This window comes from Leuresthes tenuis, unplaced genomic scaffold (assembly GCF_036924035.1).
Source record: "Leuresthes tenuis unplaced genomic scaffold, fLeuTen1.0.hap1 SCAF_7, whole genome shotgun sequence".
Taxonomy (NCBI): Eukaryota; Metazoa; Chordata; class Actinopteri; order Atheriniformes; family Atherinopsidae; genus Leuresthes; species Leuresthes tenuis.
The window spans coordinates 20,498,987-20,512,365 of NW_027325361.1; the positions used below are offsets into that span (position 1 = coordinate 20,498,987).

Below are 13,379 nucleotides of genomic sequence, written 5' to 3' on the forward strand. Positions count from 1 at the left end.
CAGCTTGGATTTACTATATCTCATTCACCCGTGGATCCTGCAACTAGACAAAAACAGAGAGAAAGAGATAAAAAGTGTGAAAGGGAGTGGAAATACAGAGACGTAGGGACTTGACTGCGGTGACATGAAGAAACAATGTAGAGAAGAGGGGATAAGAAAGTGAATAAGGTATAGAAAGGAAAGAAAAACTGGCAGCCTTCCCAGTGAAAGCTGTCCTGCTCCCAGACCTGCTGTAATAAAATGATAACATCCTTTAACCACAACCATTTACAGCTGTATACACAATATGTCTAAGCTCACATTTGGAGTGATGGGTTAGAGTTTGTGCTGGAATTCATCTAAGATTCTATAATTAATAATCCATATATTCATCCACCCATCCTTCCATCAATTTTCTGTACCTATTTTGGCTGGAGTCTATTCCAGTCGTCATTGAGCGAGAAGCAGGGTACATTCCTGGACAGGTCACCAGTCCATCACAGGCACCAAGGAGGCACACAATCATCGTTAATAATAAAGACATGGAAATAAGAAGAATTTCTGATGTCCTCGTGCAGCACTGTAAGTTCCATGGTCTTTACCATGACAAAGGTAGTGCCAGTGTATCTCAAAGTTTTAGTTTTAATGACCATATGATAAGTTAGACAGTATTATGGTACAGTCTCTGTTTACTGACTTTATGTTATAATTACTTTAAAGTCAATAGTGCAGTGTGGAATCACCGGGACCCCTTAATTGTAAATTAATGTAAAGTTTGGAATATTCAGAGAAGAGCGCACATTGAACAACAAAAAAAGGCTTTTAATAATAAAATAGGATTTAAGTTAATAAAGTGTGCACTTAAATGTTAGCATCCTTTTGATCAATTTAAATTAATTCCTCAAAAAATGCTCACTTCTGCTTAGATTTCAGTGTTTTAATGTAAACTTTATTAGCCAATGTGTAATGACTTCACAGCAGAAAAATTGTTTGAAGGTTTCCTATTTCTTTTACTGTAGTGAAGATGAGAGAGCTGCTTGAGAGTGTTGGAAAAACTATTATCAACTATTGTGCCCAGACAGTGTATTTTCTCCACCAAGGCCTGTGCTGTTTCTGTCTAATTTTAACGAGCTGTTCTGCACCAAAATTTTTGTTCTTACTTTACCTCTCCACAGAGTTTTATGAAGTTCAGTATCATGTCTTGCAGGATCTTGTTTGCAACCTGGCAAATTCCAATGATCACATACCACCACATCAGCTAATACCTTAATGGAAGAAAATACATAAATCATAATGGTATGAGAAAAATTTTTAAAAAAATATATATTTAGGTGCTTCCAGGCCACAGAGGTGGGAGGAAGCTCAATGAGAAAACTATTCCATTAAAACATGGTGGACAAGTGTTTTGCAGCCTCTGTTACCAAAGGAATTGAACACATGAAAGAACTTGTACTACAAACAAAGATATTGGGTCCTTTCATGGAACAATGACACAACAGACACATAAAACAAAAACAGCTTGAAAAGGATAAGATGGACCCTTTTTAAAAGTATTGTGATGGAAGAGTAGCAGAAACTAAGATAGATGAAAGAAGCTAGATGTCTATTGGAAATACTGGCTTTCTCGTGCCAAATATAGTTTAAGGATGCCAATAATTATATTTTTCTCCACTTCTTGAATGTCCCTTTTTGTTGTTCTTGTTCAGTAACTATGGACATTTTATACAAGACATTATAATAACTGATTACCAATACGGACAATATCCTCAATCATGTGCTGTAAATGATGGTGTGCCAGTAATTCTGACCAGAAGCGTTTAACAATTCAAATAAATGTTCTGTTTTTAAATTTATCCTGCTTGTCATATTTCCAGGGGCAACACTTTCTGTTGTAAAAATTAACTGTTTCTTTGATATGTCATGACAGACATTCTCCAGCTGTGTCTGTCTTCATATTATTATAGTTCTAAATCCACAGACTCACACACTTTTGTCCACATCAGGCCCCAAAGGTATTTGTCCCTCCGCCCTTTTCAATTGCTTGTGTACAAGGTGTTTAAACTCCTTGTTCCCTATACCCTCTCCTGAAGCCACATTTATATTCAAGGCAAATACACGCAGACAGCCAAGGGGACCTTGATGTGCCCAGAACAAGTTTAACATTTGCCACCATATAAAGTGGTTTTGTAGCCTGGCAAATGAGAAGTCTCAGACATTTGAAAATTGCCTGGCCACCCTTCCTGAACGTAAAAAGCTTTCTGTCACCTAATTTTTCAGGTGAATCTCTCACTTGCTCTCTTTATTTCTTTACTTTACCACCTTATGTTTTATCCATTCACTACTCCCCCCACCTTCTATATGTTCCTTTATTTTGCTCACACTTACCCTTCTTTATTCCATTATGAGATGAGCTCACCTTTTCTGACCTCACAGATTAAGGTAATACATTTTATACCAAGTAATGGGAGCCCTGGCTGTGTTGGCCGGTCGCTCCTGTGTTGTATGAATACCACACATACCACACTACATAGTTTTGGGTAGCCCTTAAGCTTGACTCTCAATTGACTCTATCAGGGTGCTCAGGCTCAGCTTTGTCACTGCAACACTATACGGTGAAACCTGTTCAGGAATGTTTGGCACACATTCTCCATCTTTTTTTTTTTTATTTTGACCTTTGCCTGGGGATATTTGATTTTTTCTTTCATTCTGGTCTAACCATTCCCAACCCAGCCTAACGAAGTGTTTGGAAAATTTAATGCTGCTTGAGATTCAGCCTTTTGCCTTCCATCTATTCAGACTTGGCATTTGAGAGTGACTGAAATAAGTGTTGGTTTTTCTGTGAACCTTTTTTTAAACTCTCTTTGCCTTAATACCATTTGCTTTTATACCGACTTCCTGTTTTTCTTCTCCTTTCTTCCTCAATCCACCACTGTCTTTATCTTTCCTTTGTCTCTCAAGTCTGGCCTTTTTTTTTTTTCTCTTAGTATGGATGGCAATTCAGCAGTTCAGGAAGTCGTCAGTGAGTCATTGAAATTCTTTCTGTTTCAACTTGTTCTCCGCCAGCTTACATCTTGTTCCTTTCTTTTTTTGTCCTAATGACCATGATGTCTTGCTGTTTCTCCTAACACCGATTCTATTGGCTGGAAAATAACCACCCACTCAGCCATTATTTAAATTTAAGTGCTTTTAAATTGTACTATAAGCTACAAAAAGAATAAAAAGATTAAAAAAAAGAAAACCAGCCATGAGAAATGCTATGAGACAGATGCAAACATGGAACCATCCACTTACCTGAAGAAAATGTGAAGCGCTAAAGCCATTTATGTATGACAGTGTGACAGGTTGCTTTGCTAAAACCTTAATAATATCCTCGTCCAAGGGAAACAGCCCTTTTTCAACCGAAGGGAAGCCTCATTTTTCACTCTAAGAGACTTCACAGACACTGATGGGACTAACTTGCCCTGTGAGCCAGCACTATTGTTAGTATGTATGTGTGTGCATGGAAGATGCAGAGATAACAGGGGTGTATGCGATGGAGTGACTGACAGCAGCTTGAGTGATTAATGAGCTTGTTAATAGTGCACCATGGTGAGGAATGACTGTCGGGACAATTTGAGAAGAGAAAAGAAACAAAGTGAAGACACATTAGAAAATCAGACATTTATTTTTGCCCTGGCAGTGGAAGATTGGTATACAATTTTATCCAAATATAGACAAAATAGGGTTGCGGCTGAGGTTAGGACAGAATGACGGATGTGTTAGACAAGTCGTCAACAATAAAAAGCTGAGGCTGGTCCTATAATGGTTCTTCAATGGAATTTAAACAGCTAAATATGAACACTTGGCTCTGTATTTTTCTGTTGGAATGTGGACTGTGTTTTTGTCTTGCCAATCTCTGTCTATAACAATTTAGCTGTCTGCCCTCCTGGTCTGTGTGTTATAACAACAGTATGTGTGATAGTCTGGGTGGCATTCCTTTAAAATGTCAGGATCTGCTGTATTTCTATTATCATTACTGTACACACATGGCAGGGAGAGTGCATACACACTTTTAGATTACTGATACTACACCTGATCATGTGTGACCATGTGTTACTTATCACACAGCACATATGCACTAATGGCTATTAAGACATGCTGTAGACATGCTGACAACAGTTGAAGGGGAAAATGTAGCACATTGTTGCTGCAGCAGGCCAATTGCTGATATTACTGGAGACTTATGTAGTGGTGGTGGTTAGGTGACCCATGGGCCAAGAAACTGGTAGCACTAGCTGTGATAGAGCTCAGCTAATGAAATATATGCTACCTGCAAAATTATTATTTTGTGGAACCAGCCTGGTGTCAGACTAGCTAGATTTAGCTACAGACAGACTGGACAAACTAAGATCTGCTTTCTGGTCTGTCATGCGTCACAGGTTCAGTTCTGCTGACCAAATATCACATCTCATTAGCAAAGTCATAGCATAGTAACTGAAGCGTTATTTAAAATTGTGTCTCTCTAATAAATCTGATGTTTAATAAACCACATAGGAACACAATATTACAGAAGGTGCACTTGAACTTGTAAAACTATTCAAGTTGTGAAGCCATGTGAAAAAAAGTATAACCTCTGTCAAATCTAAGGTTTTAGGTATTATATCAGGATATAACAGATTACCAGGTCTCAAAGTTAAATAATTACGACCCCAACACATGACAGTTTACACTACATTATCAAATATTTATCAAAAAGAAAACCTGCTTTATAAGCACACCAGGTCCACCCTTGCTGTTTATGAATTAAAGCAGCACTAGAAAAATTTCTAATCTTAAAACCATGTGATTTTGCCTCTTTTTTTTAAGCACACCAACTTTTGCTTTGCACATTACGGGGCTCTAAACTACACTAGAGCCCTCAGGCACTGAGATACGATTTTGTTTACCACCGCATTTTCTTTTCTGCATGTTGCCACATCACACACTAACAACTACATAATAAACACTCATAACATACTGAAAAAAGTTTAAAAATAAGGCACTATTGTCTTTACAATTAAATGTAGGGAGAAAAAAACACACCTTGGCAGATTCATCAAAGAGACCCAAAACAAATCTATTGGAGGAAGTGATGAAAATAGATATAGTGCATGAAAGAGACAGGACAATAATAAACATCAGACTGAGTTTCACAGCTAGAGTAAGCTCAGAGAAAAAAAAAGGATGGCAGACAGTCGAAGAGTTAGCTTTGGTGTTGCTATTGGTGTGTAATAAATGATTAGGACTATTGTTCTGTGCTTCATCTTAGTTTGTCAGTGAAGATGCCGCCATGTAGGTTTAATCATGAAAAGAAAGTGATGATGATCATTTCTTCCTATGCTCGGTGTAGGCCCCAAATCTGAGGAGATTAAAGCTGTGGATGATTCCTAGAATTTACCTAAATTGTTTGCATAGTCAAGACATTTACTTTAGAGCTCTGTATCATGACTATGATACATTACCACAGCAGCATGGCACTGTAATATATATTGTATAATGTGAATTACATTGTATGTGTAGATTCAAATTTTAAAAAAATATTCATCAGAAAATGTTAGCTATACTACAGATTACATGAAGTTTGTTTGTGGTTAGGCATTTTTATGAGCATTCCATATATTATAGTATATAATAATACGTCTTATTCTTGTTGGGTCCTGTAATATTACCCTACCATGTCAGTTGATATTTTTGGTGCCCTCTGAAGGTGTCTTTGCTAGATTCTACAACATAGTGTTATGTATACAGCTGTGGATGTGCACATCCTTGCACATAAGTTCAGCAGCTGCTGTGGGTTGAATAACATAGATAAGTTTTGGCCTCAATAGGACAGCGATCTGCATTAATTTCTGATAAGGCTTCTTGATGATAGCAAAAAATAAAGTCATGATTAGTATGATTAAAATGTACATCATGACTGTTTAACCTGATCTACATGCTGTAATCTATTACTTTATGATATATACTTTGCATTGTCATGGGTATTTATCTGCTCCAGATCCAACAAACTCTGATGGGATATATAACATGCTAGCATTTTTTAAAAAATCTTTATTTTGTCAATTCAGTTTTTTATTTATATAGCGCCAAATGACATCAAATGTCATCTCAAAGCACTTAAATAATATAGTCCAATTCAATCCAATTGTTTTAATTGAGTTGATGAATTGAGTTCAGTTCATTGTAATCATAATCTGGCAGAACCAGACTCAGGAAAGGTGGCCATCTGCCTCGACCAGCTGGGGTTTGAGAAGACAGAAACGAGGGGACAACAAATGCTGTAACACCATTCAAAGGATACCTGTTGGAACAGGGAAACACAAGTTAATAACCACAATAATGTCACATGTACATAATGTCATTTGAGAAATTAAACAGGGGAAAAAGAGAGTAAAGTGAGGAAAGGTGTGACACATGAGCCCCCCCAGCAGTCTAAGCCTATAGCAGCTTAACTATGGGATGTTTCAGGATTACCTGAGCCTTTCCTAACTATAAGCTTTGTCAAAACGGAAAGTTTTAAAGCCTAATCTTAAAAGTGGAAAGGGTGTCTGCTTCCTGAACATCTACTGGCAGTTTATTCCACAAGAGAGGGGCATGATAGCTGAAGGCTCTACCTCCCATTCTACTTTTATAAACTCTGGGAACCACAAGTAAACCTGCAGTTTGGGAGCGAAGTGCTCTGTTAGGAAATTATCTTACAATGAGATCTTTAAGATACGATGGAGCTCGGTCATTAAGAGCTTTATATGTGAGGAGAAGAATTTTAAATTCTATTCTGAATTTAACAGGGAGCCAATGAAGTGCATTGTGGTACATTGATGTCATTGAATGTGAGACATCAAAAATATGTATGGGTAAATATGAACATAGAAAAGTGCACACACAAACACAACTGTAACCCATTGTCATTTGGAAATTTAGGAATTAACTGTATCACAATAGCAAAAGGACGGCACGGATCTCAACACAGAGCTAAAAGGTGCTAATGTAAACCACTGCAGGGCTCCTGGAAGAGGCTAATTACATCCCTCACAAATAAGGTAAGTCAAATAAAAAGCCAAACAAGGTTACCAGTTCAATTCACTGTAGAAGTGACACTCAGAGTGAGCTAAAATATAGAATGTAAGACATAAGTACCCTGGAGAGATGATGGATGGTTAAAAAAAACGCAACTAAGATGGCATAGTCACATAAAACAAAGCTCTGACCCCCATAGTGCTCATGAGTAGCAGGAAAAAAAGACAAGGGAGACCATGAATCATTTGACAAACCCAGTGACAAAGGAAGAAATTCTTCATTGATTCAACCACACAATCAAACTTTGACTCTCTTTTTGAATGAAGCAAAATCCTTTGCTTTTCATAAATCTGTAGATTATTCACACCAAATTCTAAAAGCTTCTTGTTCTGTGGATTTCTTTGCACCATCTTTCATGCACTGCTCCTTTGAGGTCTATCCAGAGATTTTCAGTGGCATTTGGGTTGGAGGAGTTTCATGCCAAAACCTTCAGCTTGCTCCTGTTGAAGTAATTCATTGTAGATTTTGAGGCATGTTAAGAACCATGATATCTATCATGTAGAAGCATTGTTCCCAGAAACTGTTTCCCAGATTTTTCACTTTTAGAATTTGCTAATATATAATTGAATTTATTCTTCCCTCCTCAAGTGAAATGTTTCCAATGCCAGCATGGTATGTCCACCATTGTGGTTAACTTTAACTCTTTCGCAGTTGAAAAATATTTATATTTATCTGCATTTCTAGCAATCTTATGAAGACAGGTCTTCTTCTTCCACTGTTCCTGTTAATTGCCATGTTTTAATTGCATCACAAAGTCGTGAAAAATCTACCTAAAAAAACCCACTTCTTCTTAAAGCCTTGTCCTGCTTACTCAGCATGAACAATCAAAGTGACATAAACCTAGAGGAGAATAAGTATTAAAAGGCTCTAAAATTGTTTCTAAATTCTAAAAAGAAATTTCTTATTATGACAAACCCCATAGCCCTAATAATTAAGCTTTGAGACAATTTAAATCTATCTTCACTTGTGCTTTTGCTATTGCCACCATACATTTTAACCAAACAAAAATAATGCACCGATCCTGCTGAAAAAGTTTAAAAGAATGTTTTGTGTTAATTCAATCTCCTTTCAAGATAAGTTTTTCTTTGCCTTTTTTTTTCAAGCAGCACGTTGAAAAGGTTTTCAAATTGGAATTTTAATACATAAATATAGAGAACCAATTACAGCACTTTTCCAGTGCACTACCATACCAACAGTTGCCGGTATGAACTTTAAAACACATTTGGTTATCTATTACTCCTGTAAATCCACACCACAACAGCTTCCACTCAGCTGCTGCACAGCAGTTTAGCCGTTTGGTCACATGTCAGTGTTTTTGTCCTTGACGTTACCTTTTAAACTGATACAAAAAGGCCAATGCTGGTGTAAGTGACACTGGCTATCTGTATCCACCATCTCCACTACAAGCTGCTCAATCCTCCTCCCACTCTCCGAGCTCCTCTCATGCCCTCAGGCCCCGTTCGGCCCATTGTCTCTCTAGAGATGCCATATTCATTATTTACACTCAGGGCTCCTGGCATGGGCTGACTTACCTCATTTTGTTTCCATCCACTGGCTTTTGTGACACACAAATTAGGTGATGGTCTGATATGCAAAGTAGAAAAAAATATACTGAGATTTAAACCTACACATAAACACAAATCATAAATAATTCAACCTCGTTTGTCTCCTTTCTTCTTGTTATCTCACAGGCAGCTGTAAGCTGAAAGGTTGTGAAGACGTTTTAGGCAAGAAAAATTTCCCATCCTGCTATGCACATAGACATAGTAACTTCAGAGGGTATGTTTTATGCTAGGCTTATCCATTGAAGAATCACATTTAAACATTTGAACAAATATGTTTGTTCAAATTAGAATTTGTTCAGGTGTTACAAATAAAGGATTTCTAAAGAAAAAAAGACATAATATAATATGTAAACCCGATAAACCAGTAAAGATACACCACAGACAGCTCCTCTCAGTCTAAAATAGATATTGTTCTATATTTAATGTGACACCATCGATGTAGCTTTGATATTTTTCCTCTCAACACAGTTACCATTCTTAACATGAAAACAAGAAGTCCATCTTGTTAGTTGTGGCTCTACTGCTTTTATCTGCCTGATTCCATTGTTGAAATGCATCAGTGTTTTTTCCCTGTTGTGCAATGTTTTTGCCTTTAAAAGTCTGTTTTTCTGTAGACAGCTGGGTTGCATTTTCATTTAATCCCATTCCACATGCCAACAAACACATTTCCTATGTACACAGTAAACTGTGAATTCAATATTTCTACCAGAGATTTAGACTAATTTTGATGGCACCATCTGCCTTATCAAATATTCAACTTTGCAAAGACAGTACTAGTCAAGAATTTATTTTATCAGGTAGAAAATTTGAATGTCACAAGCTGGGCTTCATGTGGGTTACAGTATGGGATGTACCTGCCAGATGTGGCCCAAATGTCATCAGCTGGCTTTGGCATGGGTTACAGTAACTTTTGAGAGGGCCAGACATTGCTCAAAAGCCCAAAGAAAATGTAGAGCTTCGCCCTCCACAGTCAACCTGAGTCAAATCCCCATGTGAGCAATAAAAAAAAAAGTAGATGTAGGCGATATTTGGGCCAGCATACTTTGTCGACCGAATAAAAACAGAAACTCGCCATTCAGAGCAAGTATTACATGTGTAATTATTTTTTCTAAAATCAGAAAGCAATTAACATGGCCAAACACAGGTTATCAATGATGAGACAGTCTTTTTCAGATGTTTCATCTCTGGAGTGTACGGAAAGAAGAGAAGTAAGAAAGGACAGACACAGATGTACCTTACGGCTCCTAGAAAGGTGCTGTAGGTAACTAGTAGTAAAATATTTGGAATAGGCTATGTAGCTGGTGCATATTTTCTACCCAAACTATGGAGAATGTATGGTCTTTTAATCACTGATATTCTTTGAATTTTTGTAGTTGAGCAGGTCACCTCTGATGGGTTCAGTGTATTGTTGCGTTACCGAGCTGGCTATCATCATTTGTCAGTAGTTCGGCATCTGATAAGTCTCTAATTATTCCGAATAATCAAAGCTCTTAAAGCCAGCCCTAGCATGTCGATTGGTGAAGACTGAGTCACAAGTACAATTGCACTTGCACCATATTTAGCCACATAATATATTGTTAGTGAGCAAAGTCGCTAGGCTCATACTCAAAACTTTTTGAAGCAACCTAATGTGGGCTGGAAGGAAATAGCACATTTTTCTCAGTTTTTCTCATTGGTCCAAGTTGGTTAGCTCAGATCTTATGCCTGGGCATCAGGGGCAGAGGCACACAGAACATTTTCCAATACAGTATGTTGGATAAGAAGTAACAAGTCAACAAACAAGTCAAATGAGCAATGAGCAGCAAGTGAAGACTCATGAACAAACAATAATGTTATACTGAGGGTGTCTGTTTCTGAGAACTGAACTGTAAACTCAGCCTTAATGGAAATAAATTGTGGTGGAAAACTATTTACAGTTCTAGCATTGATATCCAATCCAATCTCAATATCCTATAACTCGTCATCTGTATATCCATTGTATGATCCTCTGAGCTGAATTTAGTGTCACACCTGAGCTGACCGTGTTCCAGCTGCATCAGAAAGGATTTGCTCATTGTTGTGCTCACTGAGTTGGCTAATAGTCATGGAAGATATGCACATGATATCGTACATGTGACAGACATGCGACTGGACTGAGTTACGCCATCTCAATGGCTGCAGGCTGTTTGTCTAAAAAACATGTCTCAAATTTGGAAAAGCTGTTGTGCAATTGTTTGGACCAACACATACTGAAAGAAATCTAATTTATTCTTTTTCCAAATTTACAAAAATCAGAAAGCCAAATGGATTGCTCTAATTCACTGATATAACTGAAATCCAGGCTCAGAAACATGGATTTGTTGTGGACACTTTGTGTCCAATGTGTTTAAAACAAACACCATGGCAAGATGTTCCCTGATAAAGACTGGATCGTACTATGTGTTTCACTGATTTGATACAACAGCAACTGACAGAAGTTCTTATATACAGTTTGTGAACACAACCTATTATCTATTATCACCACTATTTTTGCCAGGGGCAGCCATGTTGGATTTTGAAGTCGGGGCTTGTGCGTATGTGACTTCAGTGGGAGTTCTATTTAACTTTTCTCCGTTGGAAATAATAATTTCTGAGTTTGAAAGGAATACACAATCATTTTTACACATTGGAGTGAAATTGTGATTAGTATGCTTTGACAGTACAGTTACTTTTGCAGCTTTACTTTTCTGTAGGTTGAAGTTCTTGCCATGTAGCACAGTGAGTCTGTTTTTTTTCTCACTTCCTCATCAGTGCGTGAAGGTATAGGTTTAATGGCCCTGGAGAGAAAGAAAACTGCTTAACACAATAAGTGAATGAAGCTTTTACTTTTATTTACAGACTGTAGTTTTATGTGAAGTGTAAAATGAATCCAATGTTTCTTTATTGTACTTGGAAAGCTCAACACTGTGGTCAAAGTAAGTCTATTTATATCAATGTATTTTAAAGCTCTTTAATGCCCTTAATCACAGTTGCAATGGGCTTTAGAGGACGTCAGTCCACCCACACTGTGAAACAGTAAATGGAAGAAGTATGAACTATCACACTTGTATCCTGAAGCTCTTACTGAGCAAAAGAAAAAAAAATCAGATGACAAGGAGTTACTACACTGACTCATCTGAGCTTGCAGTGTGTATTCAAATAACTTCACAAGGGTAATGTGTTGATTTCAGCTTCCTTTGTTTGCTCACATTCCCTGTCTTTCTCTTCATCTCTGTGTCCAGGTGTAGCAGGATGCAGGGCGTGTGGCCTGTGTGTGGACTGCAGCCCCTGCTGCTCCTCCTTCTGCTTCATACTGCGGGCTGTGGTGAGTCCTCATTAAACTGGGCAGACCCTGTCACCTGACTTATACACTATATAAATCCAGATACCACAGGTCACACTCACTGACTGAAGTAAAATTCCACAGAAATGTGTATTTGAGTTTATATTCTTCATTTTAGGAAACAAGGTCCCACTCTGGCAGTTATCAATGTTTTTTAAGAGCTCATCTTTGGACTTCAAAATCGCACATTTCAAAGTTTCTGGGGCTGACTTTTCACCTTTTGAAAATGATCTATGAACATGAATTTGCAACCTTTCCTGTTTACTCTGACTCTGTTAACACTACGCCCTGTTTAGCATATCTTGTATTCGGATAGTCAAGCCATAAATATTTGAAACAGAGTGAACGCTTAAGAAGAGGATATTATTTAAGGTTACATGCAAGTGAAAGTATCAGAATGGTAATGTATTCATTCATGTGTGTGGATGGTGTGTGTGTGTGCGTGTGTGTGTGTGTGTGTGTGTGTGTGTGTGTGTGTGTGTAGTGATAGAGGATACTGCTCTGGGGAAGAAGCTGTTCCTAAGTGTCATAGTCTGGATTTTTAAAGAGTGGTTCTGCTTACAGATAGAAGGGAAACAAAGAGGGTGGGCTGGGTGGGGTTTTGTCAGGGCTGCTAGATCTAGCTTTCAGTATACACAGAGTCCAAGACAGAAAGTGAAGCTTCCACGGCCCACTGAGATTCTTTGAGCAGCTGGGACAGATCTCTCCCGTTTTCCACTGTGCAGCTTTCATACCTCAATGTGCAGCTCTGGCAATGGTGTCCTTTTTAAGGCACATAAGAAATGCAGCTGTTGCAGGGAGAGACTGAAATGCCAGCGAGCAGAAAAGCTTTTGCCTCCCAGCCAAGCGAGTCCAACGCTCGATGGTCCTAGATAGCTTGGCTGCTGGTTCGGCTTGCTCACAAGCTCATGAACTCACGGCTGACCTCCTGACCGAATCCAAGTCATCATTTTTCTCATGACATGCTTTTTAACACATGAAAAACGCCTTATAGATAATAATGTTAATTCACTGCACAGATAATGAAAAATTATGCTTTCAGTTCAGTTGAGAAGACTGCTGGAGCTTTACATTAAATTTTTCTCGAGAAGTGACTCAAACTGAAATTAAAGTTAATCTATTATTTCAATAGTTACAAATATATTGATTTGAAATATTATCGTTTTGCAATCAAAAAGGAAGTTTTCAACAAATATACAGCTTCAGTTTGTAGTTTGATCATATTTTGTTGACTGACGCACTAACATGAGAAAATTGAAATGGTGCAGCGCTCTGATTTGTACATGCAAGTATGTCAAATAACACTGACCACTATAATGTGAGGAGTAAGAAGTGGGCATTTTGAAACTATTAGTCTGAACTGATGATTTCCAGTCAACCATGTCTAAAATTAGTCTTGA

The 13,379-nt window shown here is 37.8% G+C and overlaps 1 protein-coding gene across 1 annotated transcript in view; it reads left to right on the forward strand.

The window, feature by feature from the left end:
• Window positions 1-13,379, forward strand: part of ncanb (neurocan b) — a 143,546-nt gene that overhangs the window by 19,953 nt on the left and 110,214 nt on the right. Inside the window, exon 2 of the mRNA XM_072389789.1 lies at window positions 11,879-11,961. Coding sequence (XP_072245890.1) covers window positions 11,889-11,961 — 73 coding nt within the window. The 5' untranslated portion in view covers window positions 11,879-11,888. The remainder of the gene's footprint in view (window positions 1-11,878; window positions 11,962-13,379) is intronic.